The following is a 14644-nucleotide window of genomic DNA, read 5'->3' as shown; positions in this document are numbered from 1 at the left end:
TCAAGAAGCACCAATCTACTTCTCTCCACACTTGGTGAAGAGATAATTTCCTCTGTGTAATATTAAAAAGGGGATCCATCTCAATGACAGCAGCAGCAGCAGGGAGAATTGTCTGGAAGTGGTTAATAAAAAATTGCCTGGTTTGGGTTCTTTTTCCTAACTTCTGTTCACCTCCTAGTCCCTATTTTTGATTATATTGCTTCATTGATGGTTAATTTTGACGTTGGCGGTTAATGGACATGGAATTGGGTCTTTATTTTATTTTATTTTTTTTAATTTTTATTTATTTATGATAGTCACAGAGAGAGAGAGGGAGGCAGAGACACAGGCAGAGGGAGAAGCAGGCTCCATGCACCAGGAGCCTGATGTGGGATCCGATCCCGGGTCTCCAGGATCGCGCTCTGGGCCAAAGGCAGGCGCCAAACCGCTGCGCCAGAATTGGGTCTTTAAAAACAATAACAACAACAAAAAAAAACAAGTTCTTTTTGTAGGAGGTCTTTATTTTTTTTTTTAAGATTGTATTTATTTATTCATGAGAGAGACAGAGGCAGAGACACAGGCAGAGGGAGAAGCAGGCTCCATGCAGGGAGCCCAACACGGGACTGGATCCCAAGTCTCCAGGATCAGGCCCTGGGCCAAAGGCAGTGCTAAACCGCTAAGCCACCAGGGCTGCCCTGTAGGAGGTCTTTAAAGTGAAATGCCTGTCAGGTCATTGTAACTAGAATTATGGTCAAACATGGCCGTGTTTCGTGGATGTGGCATAACCTTGGTTATACATCCCAGAATTATAGCTTTATTATTTTTCAAGGTTTCAACACACATGATGATATATTTAACTCATCTTCCTACCACTAGTCTTAAAAAAATTAATTTTGCATTGAAAAAGGCAATAGATCATTTGCTATTGACTTCAGCCACATGTACATAAGCAGGATATAGATCAGCAACTCACTGTTGTAGTTTGTGTCCAGCTGCCACTTAGCTAGGACCTCCATACATGATATGATTGTTGCTTTTATTGAATTCAAAGATACTACTTTGTAATAAATTCACAAACCCTAAACATTAACCTAGGAGAATAAGGCTATTGTTTTCATATGCTGCAAAAAACCTGTGAAAAAATTGTTCCACTTCCTGTATAATTTTAAAAATGCAATAGTGAGATATTGTGTATTCCCTACCAAATTAATAAATAATTTTAAATAATATGAGGACTCAAGGAAACAAATGCTCTCTTAACTGCTATGGAATAGTAAGTGTTGAAACTTTCCAGAAGCACACTGAGCGGTACTTAATAATATCAGATTTCTGCATGTACTCTCTGACCCAGCAATTCCATTAAGAATTTGTCCAGTATGCAGTTGGAGTTGAAAAAATGCCCATGGCAACACTATATATAATAATAAAAGATTATATATGTATAACATCAGGGAATGAGTTGCAAAAGCTATGATAAATCAACAGAATGTTAAACATCCAGTAAAAACTAAATTGTAGGACATTTAATGACTTGGAAAACATTTAGATTACACCTGGGTGGCTCAGTAGTTGAGCGCCTATCTTTGGCCCAGGGCGTGATCCTGGAGTCCTGGGATTGAGTCCTGCATTGGGCTCCCTGCTCCTTGCATGGAGCCTGCTTCTCTCTCTACTTATGTCTCTGCCTCTCTCTCTCTCTCTGTGTCTGTCATGAATAAATAAATAAAATCTTTTTTTAAAAAATAAAAAAATAAAATCCCTTCAGGAAAAAAAAAAAGAAAACATTAAGAGTATTAACTGTTTTTTAAAGATTAAAAAATAGTTTATATGCTATTAATCCATGTTTTATAAATGATAATTATATTTAAGAAAAGAAAGATATAGGATGGACTAGGTTTTTTTCTTATTTGTGCATATCTATTTCTGAATTTTCAATAATATGTATTATGATCAAAATGGGAAAAAAAAGCAAAGTGAGAAAAAAATGACTCATAATTTAATACCAATATTTATAGACTTTTTTTGAGGGGGATACACCTTGGGTGGTGAAAAAAGGCAGAATGCATAGTTGTATATCAGGTGTGACAAGGCCTGTACATTGCAATTGTTTAATTATTAACCACAAGCTCTAAGGGAGCAGAGCTGGCATCTGCCTTGCTCACCACTGTATCCTTGGGGAGGATTAATGCTGTTCACATTGGCAACTAGTAAACTAGACTGAATGAACCTATCCCCTGGCCTGAGGGTCGTCCTCTTTGACATCACTCTCTAACAAAGCTCACCTGCTCCTGCAGAGCCATCGAGAAGCTAAGCGGGCATCAGTTTGAGAACTACTCTTTCAAGATTTCCTACATCCCGGATGAAGAGGTGAGCTCCCCTACGCCCCCTCAGCGAGCCCAGCGTGGGGACCACTCTTCCCGGGAGCAAGGCCACGCCCCTGGGGGCTCTTCTCAGGCCAGACAGATTGATTTCCCGCTGCGGATCCTGGTCCCCACCCAGTTTGTTGGTGCCATCATCGGAAAAGAGGGCTTGACCATAAAGAACATCACTAAGCAGACCCAGTCCCGGTACGTGCCTCCGGGGCTTCCTTTGCTTCCTTCTGACAGGCTCCTGAATGCTGGTGGGTCCCAGTCATCCTCAGGTGGCTGTTGCTTGCATCAGCAGTGGGGGGTGGGGGTGCTGTGCTGTATGGGATGGTAGCTTCTTAAAATAGAACTAACCAACTAACAAAGCTTGGGATTTAATGTGCTCTCCTGCCAGTAGCCTAAAGGTCACACCCTGAAATACTAAAGTTTCATAAAGAAGGTACAAATGACTTAACAGCTGAGAATTGTTCTCATAATCTTACTTATGCTTGTGAGTACATCAATTTCTAAAACATTAGACGTATGGGGCTGAGTTTTGTGGGATCCCAGAAACCACTTATCTCTTAGTTCTTTACCTCCTGTCTTGAGTTGGAGCCCTGAGTCATAGTCATCCTTGGAGATCGCTTAGGTGATCTCATAATTAGCTACGTAAAAGAAGTGAATAGGTCTGCTATATTGATCAAGAAATGAAGTACATTAATCTTATGTTTAATTTCTAAGGAGATTGAATAGGAGTAGTAGTTGTAGGGGGTAGTAGGAATTGTAGTGGATAAAATGACCTGTGGGATTGTTGGTTTTTGAATGTTCTTAAGAACACAGCATGATGCAATGAAGAAAGCACAGGACACAAAGACCCATATTCAGGATTTACCATTTAATGGCTCTATGATCTTAGGAAAAAATTAACTTCCCAGAGCATCAACTTTGTTCCATAAACCAGGATTATTGTTAGAATTAGGACAGTCAGGCAGATTGAAAGAAATAATTGCTGTGAAAGCACTTAAATTGCAAAACGCCAAGTTGCTGACAAACAGGGGTTATTTACATGCCTAGCACATTTTTTTCACGTCATTCATTGAGTGTCTTGTAACCTGAAAGAGAAAACACTATTTTCTTCAAAGTGTCTGAGTTACTGCCAAATAATGGGCACTTATATGTATGAGTCCCAGAGTTCATGGTCATAGCAGTGAAATGATGAGCCAGTAGAGGAGGGAAGTACTGTCTGCTGTTCCATTTATTTTAAAATCAGCTCTTTTCTCCCCTCTAAGTTTGCTTCACTGCAAAAGTGATTTTTAGTTATGTCTTTTTGTTCCAAAAATTTCTTAAAGTGGCTTTAAAAATGCAACAAGTTTAAAGAGAAGTGAAGTTTAGTTCTCAAAGTATGTGCCCAATTTTTGCAAATAGGCCAAAGACTTGAATCTTGGCTTTCTAACAGCCAAAGTAAAAAGGGATATAATCAATTATGTGATTTTCAAAAATAACAAAAATAAGTAGGGCCACAACTACCCTAAGAAGTCTGATAAAGTCATCAAGTTTTTGAGCCATTAGTTTTAAGAGCCTGGAAGAAGGCAGGCTGCCAGTGGCAAGGAAACCAAAAACTTCAGCAGAGAGGGCATTCCTCTGTTTTTAATCCACACTCAAATATGTAAAGCTTGCTTGAATTTGGTGTTTGGATTTGGATTAACATATGGCTTTTAAAAGCTACAATCAGTTCAGAAACTGGCACCATGCCAGTGTGCAGTGTTACCCCACTCACTTTACCCTTCGCTTCTATGATCATTTGAAAGACTACACAAAATACTTCATTTGCCAAACTGGCTTCATTACCAAGTTGGCTTGGTGCCTTTGTCCCACAGCACTCCGGCAAGAAATATTCCCTTCTAAATGGAACTGCAAAGAATTCAAGTTTGGCATAAGACCTCCTGCACTGCTTGCCGCCGTCTTGAAGAATGGCATTGGTTGCAAACGTGCTAATGACACTTCATTGTCTGTGTCCTTGCTGTATGTTGGCCCGTGAGATGCTTTCTCGGGACTAGGATCCTGTCCCAGAGGACGTTGTGTTATGGCTCCTGATTCTTTCCCTACAGGGTAGACATCCATAGAAAGGAGAACTCTGGGGCTGCAGAGAAGCCTGTCACCATCCATGCCACCCCAGAGGGGACCTCTGAAGCATGCCGCATGATTCTTGAAATCATGCAGAAAGAAGCTGATGAGACCAAACTGTAAGTGTGCATACGATGTCCAGATCACTTAACAGAGAACAGAGTAAGTTCTCATTGACTTAACACAAATTTTTTAAAACCTTTAATTCTATTACTCGATATAGGGAGCAGGGGACAGATTATTTTTAAGAAATTTGTTCCTTAGGAGAATACAGTAGGAAATAGATCTTTTATGTTTATGACATGACTGTTTCTCCACTTTGATGTTTCTTTTGGTCATCTGAATGGTTCCATCACTCATTACTAAGAATTAACTGGTAGAAACATGTAGATACATGCTTCTAAGGCCATGCAATGATGGAAATATTGTGTATCTGCACTGTTCAATATGATAGCCATAAGCCATATGTTGCTATTGAGTACTTGAAATGTGGCCACTGCCTTGGAGGAGCTAAATATTTTATTTTCATTCATTCAAATTTAAATAGTCACATTTATGGCTAATGGCTATCATACTGGACAGTGCAGATTTGCATGGAATGTATGTTGTCATCGAAGCCATCATTTATTGTTCTGGAAAAGGTTTTTACCACCATGTTGCACTCTTAAATTTTCCTTAAGTAGGAGAAACTGCTATCCAAGTAGCTACTTTACTCTTCTTTCATTTCCTTCCCTCCTTTTCTTTTTTTACAAAATACTTCTTAGGATTCCTGAGTGTTGTACCAATTCAAATGATACAGTTCTTACTATACCCATTGACTTTGTGTTATAAATGAATTAGTGATAATGGAATAGATGATAAAAGGAGTTCCCCTGTCAGTTTGGCAAAAATCCACTTAATGGGTAGTGGCAGCAGTTTTATAGAGAAGCAGTGAGGGATGAATCAAATATAAAATTAACTTAGCAAATAATGTCAAATAAGAGTGTTCTAAAACCAAGAAGATTAAAAGAAAAATAAAAAATAAAACCAAGAAGATGAAAATAGTCCTTAAAAGCAAAACATTGCAAATCTATTCTCACATTTCATAAGCGACTCTAACTTATGAATTTATTACTTATGAATTATTCTATTTGAGGCCTTTGAAACCTCCCAAATGCCATGGCTTAATTTGAATAAGCTCCTCCCTCAACCAAGCTATTGAGAACTTTATAAATAACACCCTTCCTGGTCCTTCAGCCTCAGGACAAGCAATTTCAAATATTCTAAATAATCCAAAAGACTGATGTGTAAATTAAATTCTTGAGTTTTCACGTAGGGCCAACATAGAGGTTGAATATCTCTGAAATCAGTTTTTTTCAGTGCCGCACTGTGCTAAGTGCTGTGCTACTGCCATAAACAGGACCCAGACCCTACTTTCATGGAGCTAATGATCCAGTGGGAGAGATATTCGCTAAACAAATACTTACACCAGGAGGTCATCAAGCACAGCCATGAGACATGTGAGAGTCGAAAATAACTGCATGTAAGTGAAGGACCATCATCAAGGTTTTAGGAGAGCAGGAAGACATTTGGGGGATTCAGAGAAGACTTCTTTCTCCCTGATAAGTGATGTTTCAGCTGAATCCTGAGGGGGATGAGCAGGAGGTTAGAGGATGTAGAAGAATAATCCTAAATTTTCTTTTTTACTCATTTATCAAGCATTTATTAAGCACCTACCATGTGCTGGGCAGTATTCTATGTGAACAAAGCCTACAAAAACCCTCCCCTCTGAAAGTTCCATTCTGGTGGTGTTTCTTCAAGTGTCTGTGTATAGTAGGAATGCATGTTAGATTGCTTTTGGTCCTAACTAGCAGAAAACATATAACAAGTCACTTAAGCAATAAGAAACTATTATTCTGTCACATAATAAGAAGTCCTGAGGTGGATGACTCCAAGGTCAATTGAATCACAGACTCAGACCCACCACCTTTCTTTCTGTTCTGTCTTCCTTGGGATGTCTGATACTGGCCTGATGATGACAGGATGGTTATAGTGATTTCAGACCTTCTGCCCCCACATAAAAATATTCAAAAGTTGAAAGAGAGGGCATCCTTGTTCCTCCTTTTTTGAACTCTTTTTTTTTCTGGTAAAAAACACAAAACAAAATTTACCATCCTAATCGTGTTTTTTGTTGAGGTATAATTGACATGTAATACTATATTTGTTTGAGGTGTACAACAAAATTATTGGATATTTGTATGTATTGTGAAATCATCACCACAATAAGTCTAGCTAATATCCCTCACCATTCATAGTTATTTTTTTTCTTGTGACAAGGACTTAAGATTTGCTTTCTTAGGGACTTTCATATATTCAGTATAGTATTATCAGCTATAATCACCATGCTGTTCATTATATCTCATGACTTATTTATTTTGTATGGAAGGTTTTTTTAAGATTTTTTATTTATTTATTAGAGACACAGAGAGAGAGAGACAGGGAGAGGGAGAAGCAGGCTCCATGCAGGGAGCCTGATGCAGGACTCGATCCTGAGTCTCCAGGATCATGCCCTGGGCTGAAGGTGGTGCTAAACCGCTAAGCCACCGGGGCTGCCCTATATGGAAGTTTGTAAGTTTGACTCTCTTCACACATTTTGCACACACACCTCATCCCTCACACACCTCTGGCAACCATTAATGTGTTCTCTGTATCTATGAGCTTGTTTCATTTTAGATTCCACATGTAAATGAGATTATGCAGTATTTGTGTTTCTCTGATTTATTTTACTTACCCATTTTTAAGTTTACAGCTCAATAATATAGTCACATTATTGTAAAAACAGATTTCCAAAACCTTTCATCTTGCAAAACTGAAACTCTATATACCCACTGAACAACTCTCCTTTTCTCTCTCCCTCTAACCTTCAGTAGCTAAAATTTTACTTTCTGTTTCTGTGAATTTGACTGCTTTAGAGACTGCATATAAGTGGAATCATACAGTATTTTGTCTTTTTGTGACTGGCTTATTTCGCTTAGCATAATGTCTTCAAGATTCATCCATGTTGTAGCATGCAGCAGGACTTGCTTCCTTTTTAAAATTGAATAAAATAAAAAATAAAAAAATAAAAAATAAAAAAAAATAAAAAAATAAAAATTGAATAATATTCCTTTGTGTGCATATATCACATTTTGTATAGTCATCCACTGATGTACAATTTGGGTTGTTTTCACCTTCTGGCTATTGTGAATAGTACTGTTATGAACATGGGTGTACAAATATCTCTTCAAGATCCTGCTTTTTTCCCCCCAAGATCCTGCTTTTAATCTTTTGGATATATACCCAGAAGTGAGATTACTGGATCATGATAGTTTTATTCAATTTTTTGAGAATCTCCATATTATTGTTTTCCATAACAATGATATCATTTTATAATATTACCAACAGTACACAATGGATCCAATTTCTCCACATCCTCACCAGTCCTTGCTATTTTCTGTTATTTGGTAGTAGCCAAACTAATGGATGTGTGGTAATAATTTGTGTTCATAGTATCTCAGATTATTTACATTTCTCTGATAGTTGGTGATATTGAGCATCTTTTCATGTGCTTATTGGCCATCTGTATATCATCTTTGGAGAGTATCTAATTTATGCCTATTTTTAAAATGGGTTGTCTGATTTTTTTTGTTGTTGAATTGTAGGAGTTCTTTATATATTCTGGATATTAATCCTTTATGATTAGTGGTACATGATTTGCAGATATTTACTTCTTTTCCCTAGGTTACCTTTCCACTCTGTTGACCATGTCCTTTGATGCACAAAAGTTTTTAAATTTGATGTTGAATTTGTCTATTTTGGTGTTTGTTGCCTTTGCTTTTGATGTCTCATTGGTAAGCCTGATGTCATGAAGCTTTCCCTTATTTTCTTCTAGGACTATTATAGTGTTAGGTTTTACATTTAGGTCTTTATTCCATTTTGAGGTAATTTTTGTATGTGGGCTAAAATAAGGGTCTAGCTTCATTCTTTTGCATGTGGATATCCAGTTTTCCCAGCACCATTTGTTGAAGGCTGTCCTTTTCCCCATTGTGTTATCTGGGCACCCTTGTCAAAGATCATTTGATCATATATGCAAGCGTTTATTTCTGGAATCTCTATTCTGTACCATTGGTTTATTTATCTGCCTTGATGCCACTACCATACTGTCTTAATTACTGTAGCCTTGTAACAGGTTTTGAAATCAGGAGGTGTGAGTTCTCCAGCTTTGTTCTTTTTCAAAATTGTTTTAACTGTTCAGGGTCCCTTGAGATTTCAGATGAATTATTTTATTTCTGCAAAAGATGCCATTGGGAATTTGATAGGGATTGCACTGAATCTGTAGATCACTTTGGGTAGTATGGACATCCAAACAATATTAAGTCTTTCAGTTCATGAACATGGGATGTCTTTCCATTTATTTTTGTCTTCTCTCATTTCTTTCACCAGTCCTATGTAGTATTTTAGCATATAAATCTTTTTTATCTCCTTGGTTACGTTTATTCCTAAGTATTTTATTCTTTACGGCACTATTGTAAAATGAAAGTGTTTTTTCTTAATTTTCTTTTCAGGTGGTTTATTGTTAGTGTATGGAAACAAACTTGATTTTTGTATGTTGATTTTATATACTGCAACTTTGCTGAATGAGTTTATTCTAACAGATTTTATTTTTTTTGTGGAATCTTTAGAGTTTTCTTCATATCACATCATATCTGCAAACAGAAGATAATTTACTTCTTCCTTTTCAATTTCAATGCCTTTTATTTCTTTTTCTTACCTAATTGCTCTAACTAGCACTCTAGCTAGCACTTCCAATACTAAGTTGAATAGAAATGGTGAATGTGGGTATCCTTCTCTTGTTCCAGATCTTAGGAGAAGTTTACAGTCTTTCACTATTGAATATGATATTCACTGTGGGCTTTTCACAAAAGGCCTTTGTTTTATTAAGGTAGTTTCATTGTATTTCTAGATTGTTGACTGTTTTTATCATAAAAGGGTGCTAAATTTTTGTCAAATGCTTTTTTCTGCATCAATTCAGATGATCATGTGGTTTTTTACCTTTATTCTATTAATGTATATTACATTGATTTTTATATGTTGAACCACCCTTACATTCCAGAAGCACATCCTACTTAGTCATAATGTATTGTTCTTTTATTTTTTATTTTTTTATTTTTTTGTATTGTCCTTTTAATGTAAAATGCTTTTGAATTCATTTTCTTGTATTTTGTTGAGGACTTTTGTATCAATATTTATCAAGGATATTGGACTGTAGTTTTCTTTTATCGAAGTGTCTTTGTCTAGCTTGGTATTAGAGTAAAGCCGGTCTCATAGAATGAGCTTGGAAATGTTCCCTCTTCTTTATTTTTTTGGAAGAATTGGTATTAATTCTTCTTTAAATGTTTGGTAGAATTCTCCAGGGAAGCCATCTGATTCTGGGCTTTTTTGTTGGGAAGTTTTTAAGTACTGAATCAATCTCCTTACTTATTAATTGGTCTGTTCAGATTTTCTTTTCAAGATTTAGTATTAGTAGGTTGTGTGTTTCTGGGAATTTATCTACTTCTTCTAGTTAATCTCTTTGTTGATGTATGCGTGTTCATGGTATTCTCTTGTAATCATGCTTATCTCTATAACATCAGTTGCAGCATCCCCTGTTTCACTTCTGATTTTAAATATTTGAGTGTTCTTTCTTTGCTTTAATCTAGATATTTATTAATTTTGTTGATCTTGTCAAAAACCAATTTTTAGTTGTTTTTTTTTTGTTTTGTTTTGTTTTTCTCTTCTCTATTTTGTTTATCTTTGCTCTGATCTTTATCATTTCCTTCCTTATTAATCCAACTTTGGATTTAGTTTATTCTTTTTTTAATTCCTTGAGTTTAAAGTTGTCAATTTGCGATCTTTCATTGTTTGTTTGGTTTTTTTTAATCCATTCAGCCAATCTATATCTTTTGGATTGGGAACTTTAATTCTTTTACACTTAACGTAATTAATTATTAATAGGGAAGGACTTCCTATTGCCATTTTGTTGTTTTCTAAATGTCTTGTAGCTTTATTGTCCCTCCTTTTCTCTTTTACGGCTTTCTTTAGTGTATTTTTTTTACTTTGTTCTTTGCTTTTTGGTTTTTATAGTGATACGTGTTAAGTCTCTTCATTTCCTTTTATGTATATCTATAATTTCTTCATGGTTACCATTGCAATTACATAAAACATCTTAAAGATATAGCATTCTATTTTAAACTGATAGCAATTTAACTTTAATCATATCCAAAAACTCTGCTCTTTTACAATTCTGCACCCTATTTTGTTACTGATGTCACAAATTGCTCTTTATATATTTTATACCTATTAATAGATTTATCTTTTTAAAAAATGTTTTTGTCATTTAAATTCTGTGCATCAAAATTATTATAGTACAGGTTATTGTATTTGTATTTACATTTACTAGAGAACCTTGTATTTTCATATGGCTTTGTGTTGCTATCCACTGTCCCTTCATTTCCATTAAATGATTCCTTTTAGCATTTCTTGTAGAGCAAGCCTAATAATAATGATCTCCCCTTTAAGCTTTTGTTTATCTAGGAAAGTCTTAATATCTCCTTAATATCTCCTTCATTTTCACTTTTGCCAGATACAATATTCTTGGTTGATGTGTTTTTCTTTCAGCATTTTGAACATTTCATCCAACTGCCTTCTGGCCTGTAAAGTTTCTGCTGAGAGGGCAGCCTGGGTGGCTTAGCGGTTTAGGGCCTGCCTTCAGCCCAGGGCCTGATCTTGGAGGCCTGGGATCCAGTCTCACATCAGGCTCCCTGCCATGGAGCCTGCTTCTCCCTCTGCCTGTGTCTCTGCCTCTCTCTCTTTCTCTCTGTGTCTCATGAATAAACAAAATGCTTAAAAAAAAAAAAAAGTTTCTGCTGAGAAATCTGCTGATAATCTTATGCAAACTCTCTTGTTTGTGAATAATCACTTTTCTCTTGCTGCTTTGAAGATTCTCTCTTTGTCTTTGCTTTTGGACAGTTGGATTATAATGTGTCTCAGTGTGGTTCTCCTTGGTTTGTCCCATTTGGAGTTCTTTGAGTTTCTTGAATCTACATGTCCATTTCTTTCCTGAGATTTGGAAACTTTTTTGCTCTTATTTCTTCAAATGAGCTCTCTACCCTTTCTCTTTCTTCCTTCTGGGATTTGCATGAGTTTATTAGTCCACTTGATCCTGACCCATAAATTTCTTAGCCTTTGTCTGTGCTTTGTGGGGGCTTTTTTCATTCTTTTTTCTTTTTTCTACTTTTACTTGATGATTTCAAATGACCAGTCTTCAAGTGTGCTTGTTCTTTCTTCTGCCTGTCAGATTTGCTTTAATGAATTTTGTTTTGGTTCAGGTATTACATTTTTTAGTTCCATTATTGTTTTTTATAGTTTCTCTGTTGATATCCTCATTTTGTTCATTCATGGTTTTCCTGATTTTGTTTAGTTGTCTCTCTGTTCTCTTTTAGAGAACTGTTCTCTTTTAGGTCATTGAGTGTCTTTATGACATTTGTAAATTCTTTGTCAGCTCATGCATCTGCATTTCTTTAGGGATGGTTTCTGGAGTTATATTTTGATCCTTTGATTAGCACATATTTCTCCATTTCTTTGTATGTCTCTTAATGTTTTGCTAGGATTGGGGCATTTATAAAAAAAACAACCATCTTACTTACCCACCCTGTTTGGAGTTGTTAGGGCCTCTCAAACCTCTTCTGACCTTTCTCCCCCTGACTTCTGACTATGGAATTGCAGCTCTAACATACTGCTCACCTCGATTTTCAGCAGCTTCTAAAACGCTGGCACCCTTCTCCTCAGTGCTTCAAGTGAAGCAAGGCAGAAACCAATCCCTCGGGCAGCTCCCAAATAAGTTAGAATGTTGGATATGTGGTCTAATCTTTTGTATACATCCCATGGGAGGATCCCTGGTATGGGAGATTTCCTCCCATTTGCTCCTTGCTATGCTGCATAGGAGAAGGAGCAAGAGTAGCCACGCTAAACACTGCAGATTTTCCCACCTCTTTTACTGGAGTCTTTTCTTGGCTTTATCATGACCAGGGTACCATAGTTTCTCAACTGAGCTCTGGAGTTCTCACAGAGGTATTTCAGTCTCTCTATGGTTGTTAATTTGGTTATCTCTGTGGGGTTAGGAGGGCCTGTAGCATCCTAGTGTGTCATCCGGGGCTGATAAACTCCCTTGTCTTTTTTAAGAGCAAGAAAAACCTTCCTAAAGTCATGCGAGACTTCTCATAGCTCATTGGCCAGATTTGCCTCCTAGACCCACTTCCAGGCAGTATCAACAAGGGAATAAAATTACCATGATTTGGCTTGTCTTAATCAGAATCCATGCACTGGGGTTGGTGAAGGAACAAGCCTCACCTACAACCCATAGCCACTTGGTACCTGAACAAAATGGCTTATGTTTGTAAAGGGAAAAAAGTGGTTTAATAGCTCTTAGGAGGCAACCAATATGTCCACTTTAAGTGTTAAATTATTGTTTGTCTCTTTTAGAGCTGAAGAGATTCCTCTGAAAATCTTGGCCCACAATGGCTTAGTTGGAAGACTGATTGGAAAAGAAGGCAGAAATTTGAAGAAAATTGAACATGAGACGGGGACCAAGATAACAATCTCATCGTAAGCCACCCATTCCGGTTTAATTGTGCCCAAAATGGAGAACTTGAGCATTTTGATACACCCAGCTCCTTCATCTGCCTTTCCTTAAAATGGGATTATAATCATAAGTGATGTAATTCTCTCCAACACCATCAAAACAAGTGCATAGTTACCAGTCAGACATTTTCTGCTATGGATATGAGCTAAGTCACCTCTAAGATTTGAAATAAAATGACAAGTATTTGATACAACAGTGTGTGGTGAGGGAACCCAGTTTTCTCCCCATGTCCTCCACCAAGACTTGTTTGTGATCCTTCTGGGATTTTATTTTTCCTTTTGAAAAAAGGAAATCTCTCTTTTTTTCCCGGTGGCCAGCTTGCAGGATTTGAGCATATACAACCCTGAAAGAACCATCACTGTGAAGGGCACAGTCGAGGCCTGTGCCAATGCAGAGGTAGAGATTATGAAGAAGCTCCGTGAGGCCTTTGAAAATGATATGCTGGCTGTTAATGTAAGTGCCAAATGCTTTCTTCTCTACTGGTTTTTACATGTGTTTTCAGGCAGGACACAAGCCTCTCTAAGAATAGTTGTCATTCAGCGAGTGAGGAAGTGCCTTAGAATAGATATGCGGAGTTATTCCTGCCTTCTTGGGGCAAGAGCATTAAAACAAGCAGGAAACCAACTAGTGGATTGTGATAAATGTACTGGATAAAAAATAGTGTGAAGCTATTAAAATCATAACTTTGAAGATTATAAAATGAAGAATTGCTTATGATATAATGTTAATTAAGAAAAGAGCATATAGAAGTATATTTAGTTCAGGTTATGGTTATGTAAAATAGTATGGAGCAAAATGACAGGAAGGCTGCATACAAAAATAAAAACAGCTGGTATGCTAGGAAAGAGATTTTTTTCTACTTTACAAACTTTCTGTAATATTGTCCTGTTACTTTCTAAATTTAAAAATATATACTTTAAAATTAAACTCTGATTTTCATCCCTTGCTTACTGATCTGCACATCTAGTCACCCAATAAATGTTGTCAACCACCTTGGCTCTCACTGATGCTTTCAGCAATGTCCGGATTTGGGCATGTCCTTTCTGTTATTGCTAACTAATTCTCACTTTATAATGGGGAGGCACTGGTCTGACATTCAAAAATCTTAAAAATATTTGTCTATCAGCAAAGCCCAAGCCCCACTCAGAGGTGTAATTTTTTCATTTTTTATTATAATGATTTTCTAACCTAAACAAAAGAGGAAGGGATATTGTAATTAGTCTTCATATGCCTATAAACAGACTTGAACCATTACCAGCCCCCGGCCTGTTTTGTTTCATCTGGACCTCCATCTGCTTTCCCACCCTCCTTGAATGACTTTGAAGCAAATCTCAGACCTGGTAATATTTCACAGAGGAGTAAATATTGACAAAGAGCTCTGTAGGCTAAACCCAGTGCCATCAGTGCAGCTCTTTCTAAGGACCCTCCTCTTCAGATCAGAACACTACCCTCACCTCTCCCCAGCGCCGCCCCCCCTCCCCACCCCCCACTGTAGCAGCAC

The 14644-nt window shown here is 37.0% G+C and overlaps 1 protein-coding gene across 6 annotated transcripts in view; it reads left to right on the top strand.

Annotated features, from left to right (window-relative positions):
• The window catches only part of IGF2BP2 (insulin like growth factor 2 mRNA binding protein 2), a 155607-nt gene that overhangs the window by 118700 nt on the left and 22263 nt on the right, over positions 1 to 14644 (top strand). For all 6 annotated transcript variants that reach the window (XM_072807724.1, XM_072807725.1, XM_072807722.1 and 3 more), the window contains 4 exons: positions 2271 to 2543; positions 4430 to 4564; positions 12984 to 13106; positions 13461 to 13596. In XM_072807724.1, coding sequence (XP_072663825.1) covers positions 2271 to 2543; positions 4430 to 4564; positions 12984 to 13106; positions 13461 to 13596 — 667 coding nt within the window. The remainder of the gene's footprint in view (positions 1 to 2270; positions 2544 to 4429; positions 4565 to 12983; positions 13107 to 13460; positions 13597 to 14644) is intronic.

Source organism: Canis lupus, chromosome 31 (assembly GCF_048164855.1).
Source record: "Canis lupus baileyi chromosome 31, mCanLup2.hap1, whole genome shotgun sequence".
Classification (NCBI taxonomy): domain Eukaryota; kingdom Metazoa; phylum Chordata; class Mammalia; order Carnivora; family Canidae; genus Canis; species Canis lupus.
The sequence above is the reverse complement of the archived record's forward strand: the minus strand, read 5'-3'. Positions and strand labels throughout refer to the sequence as shown.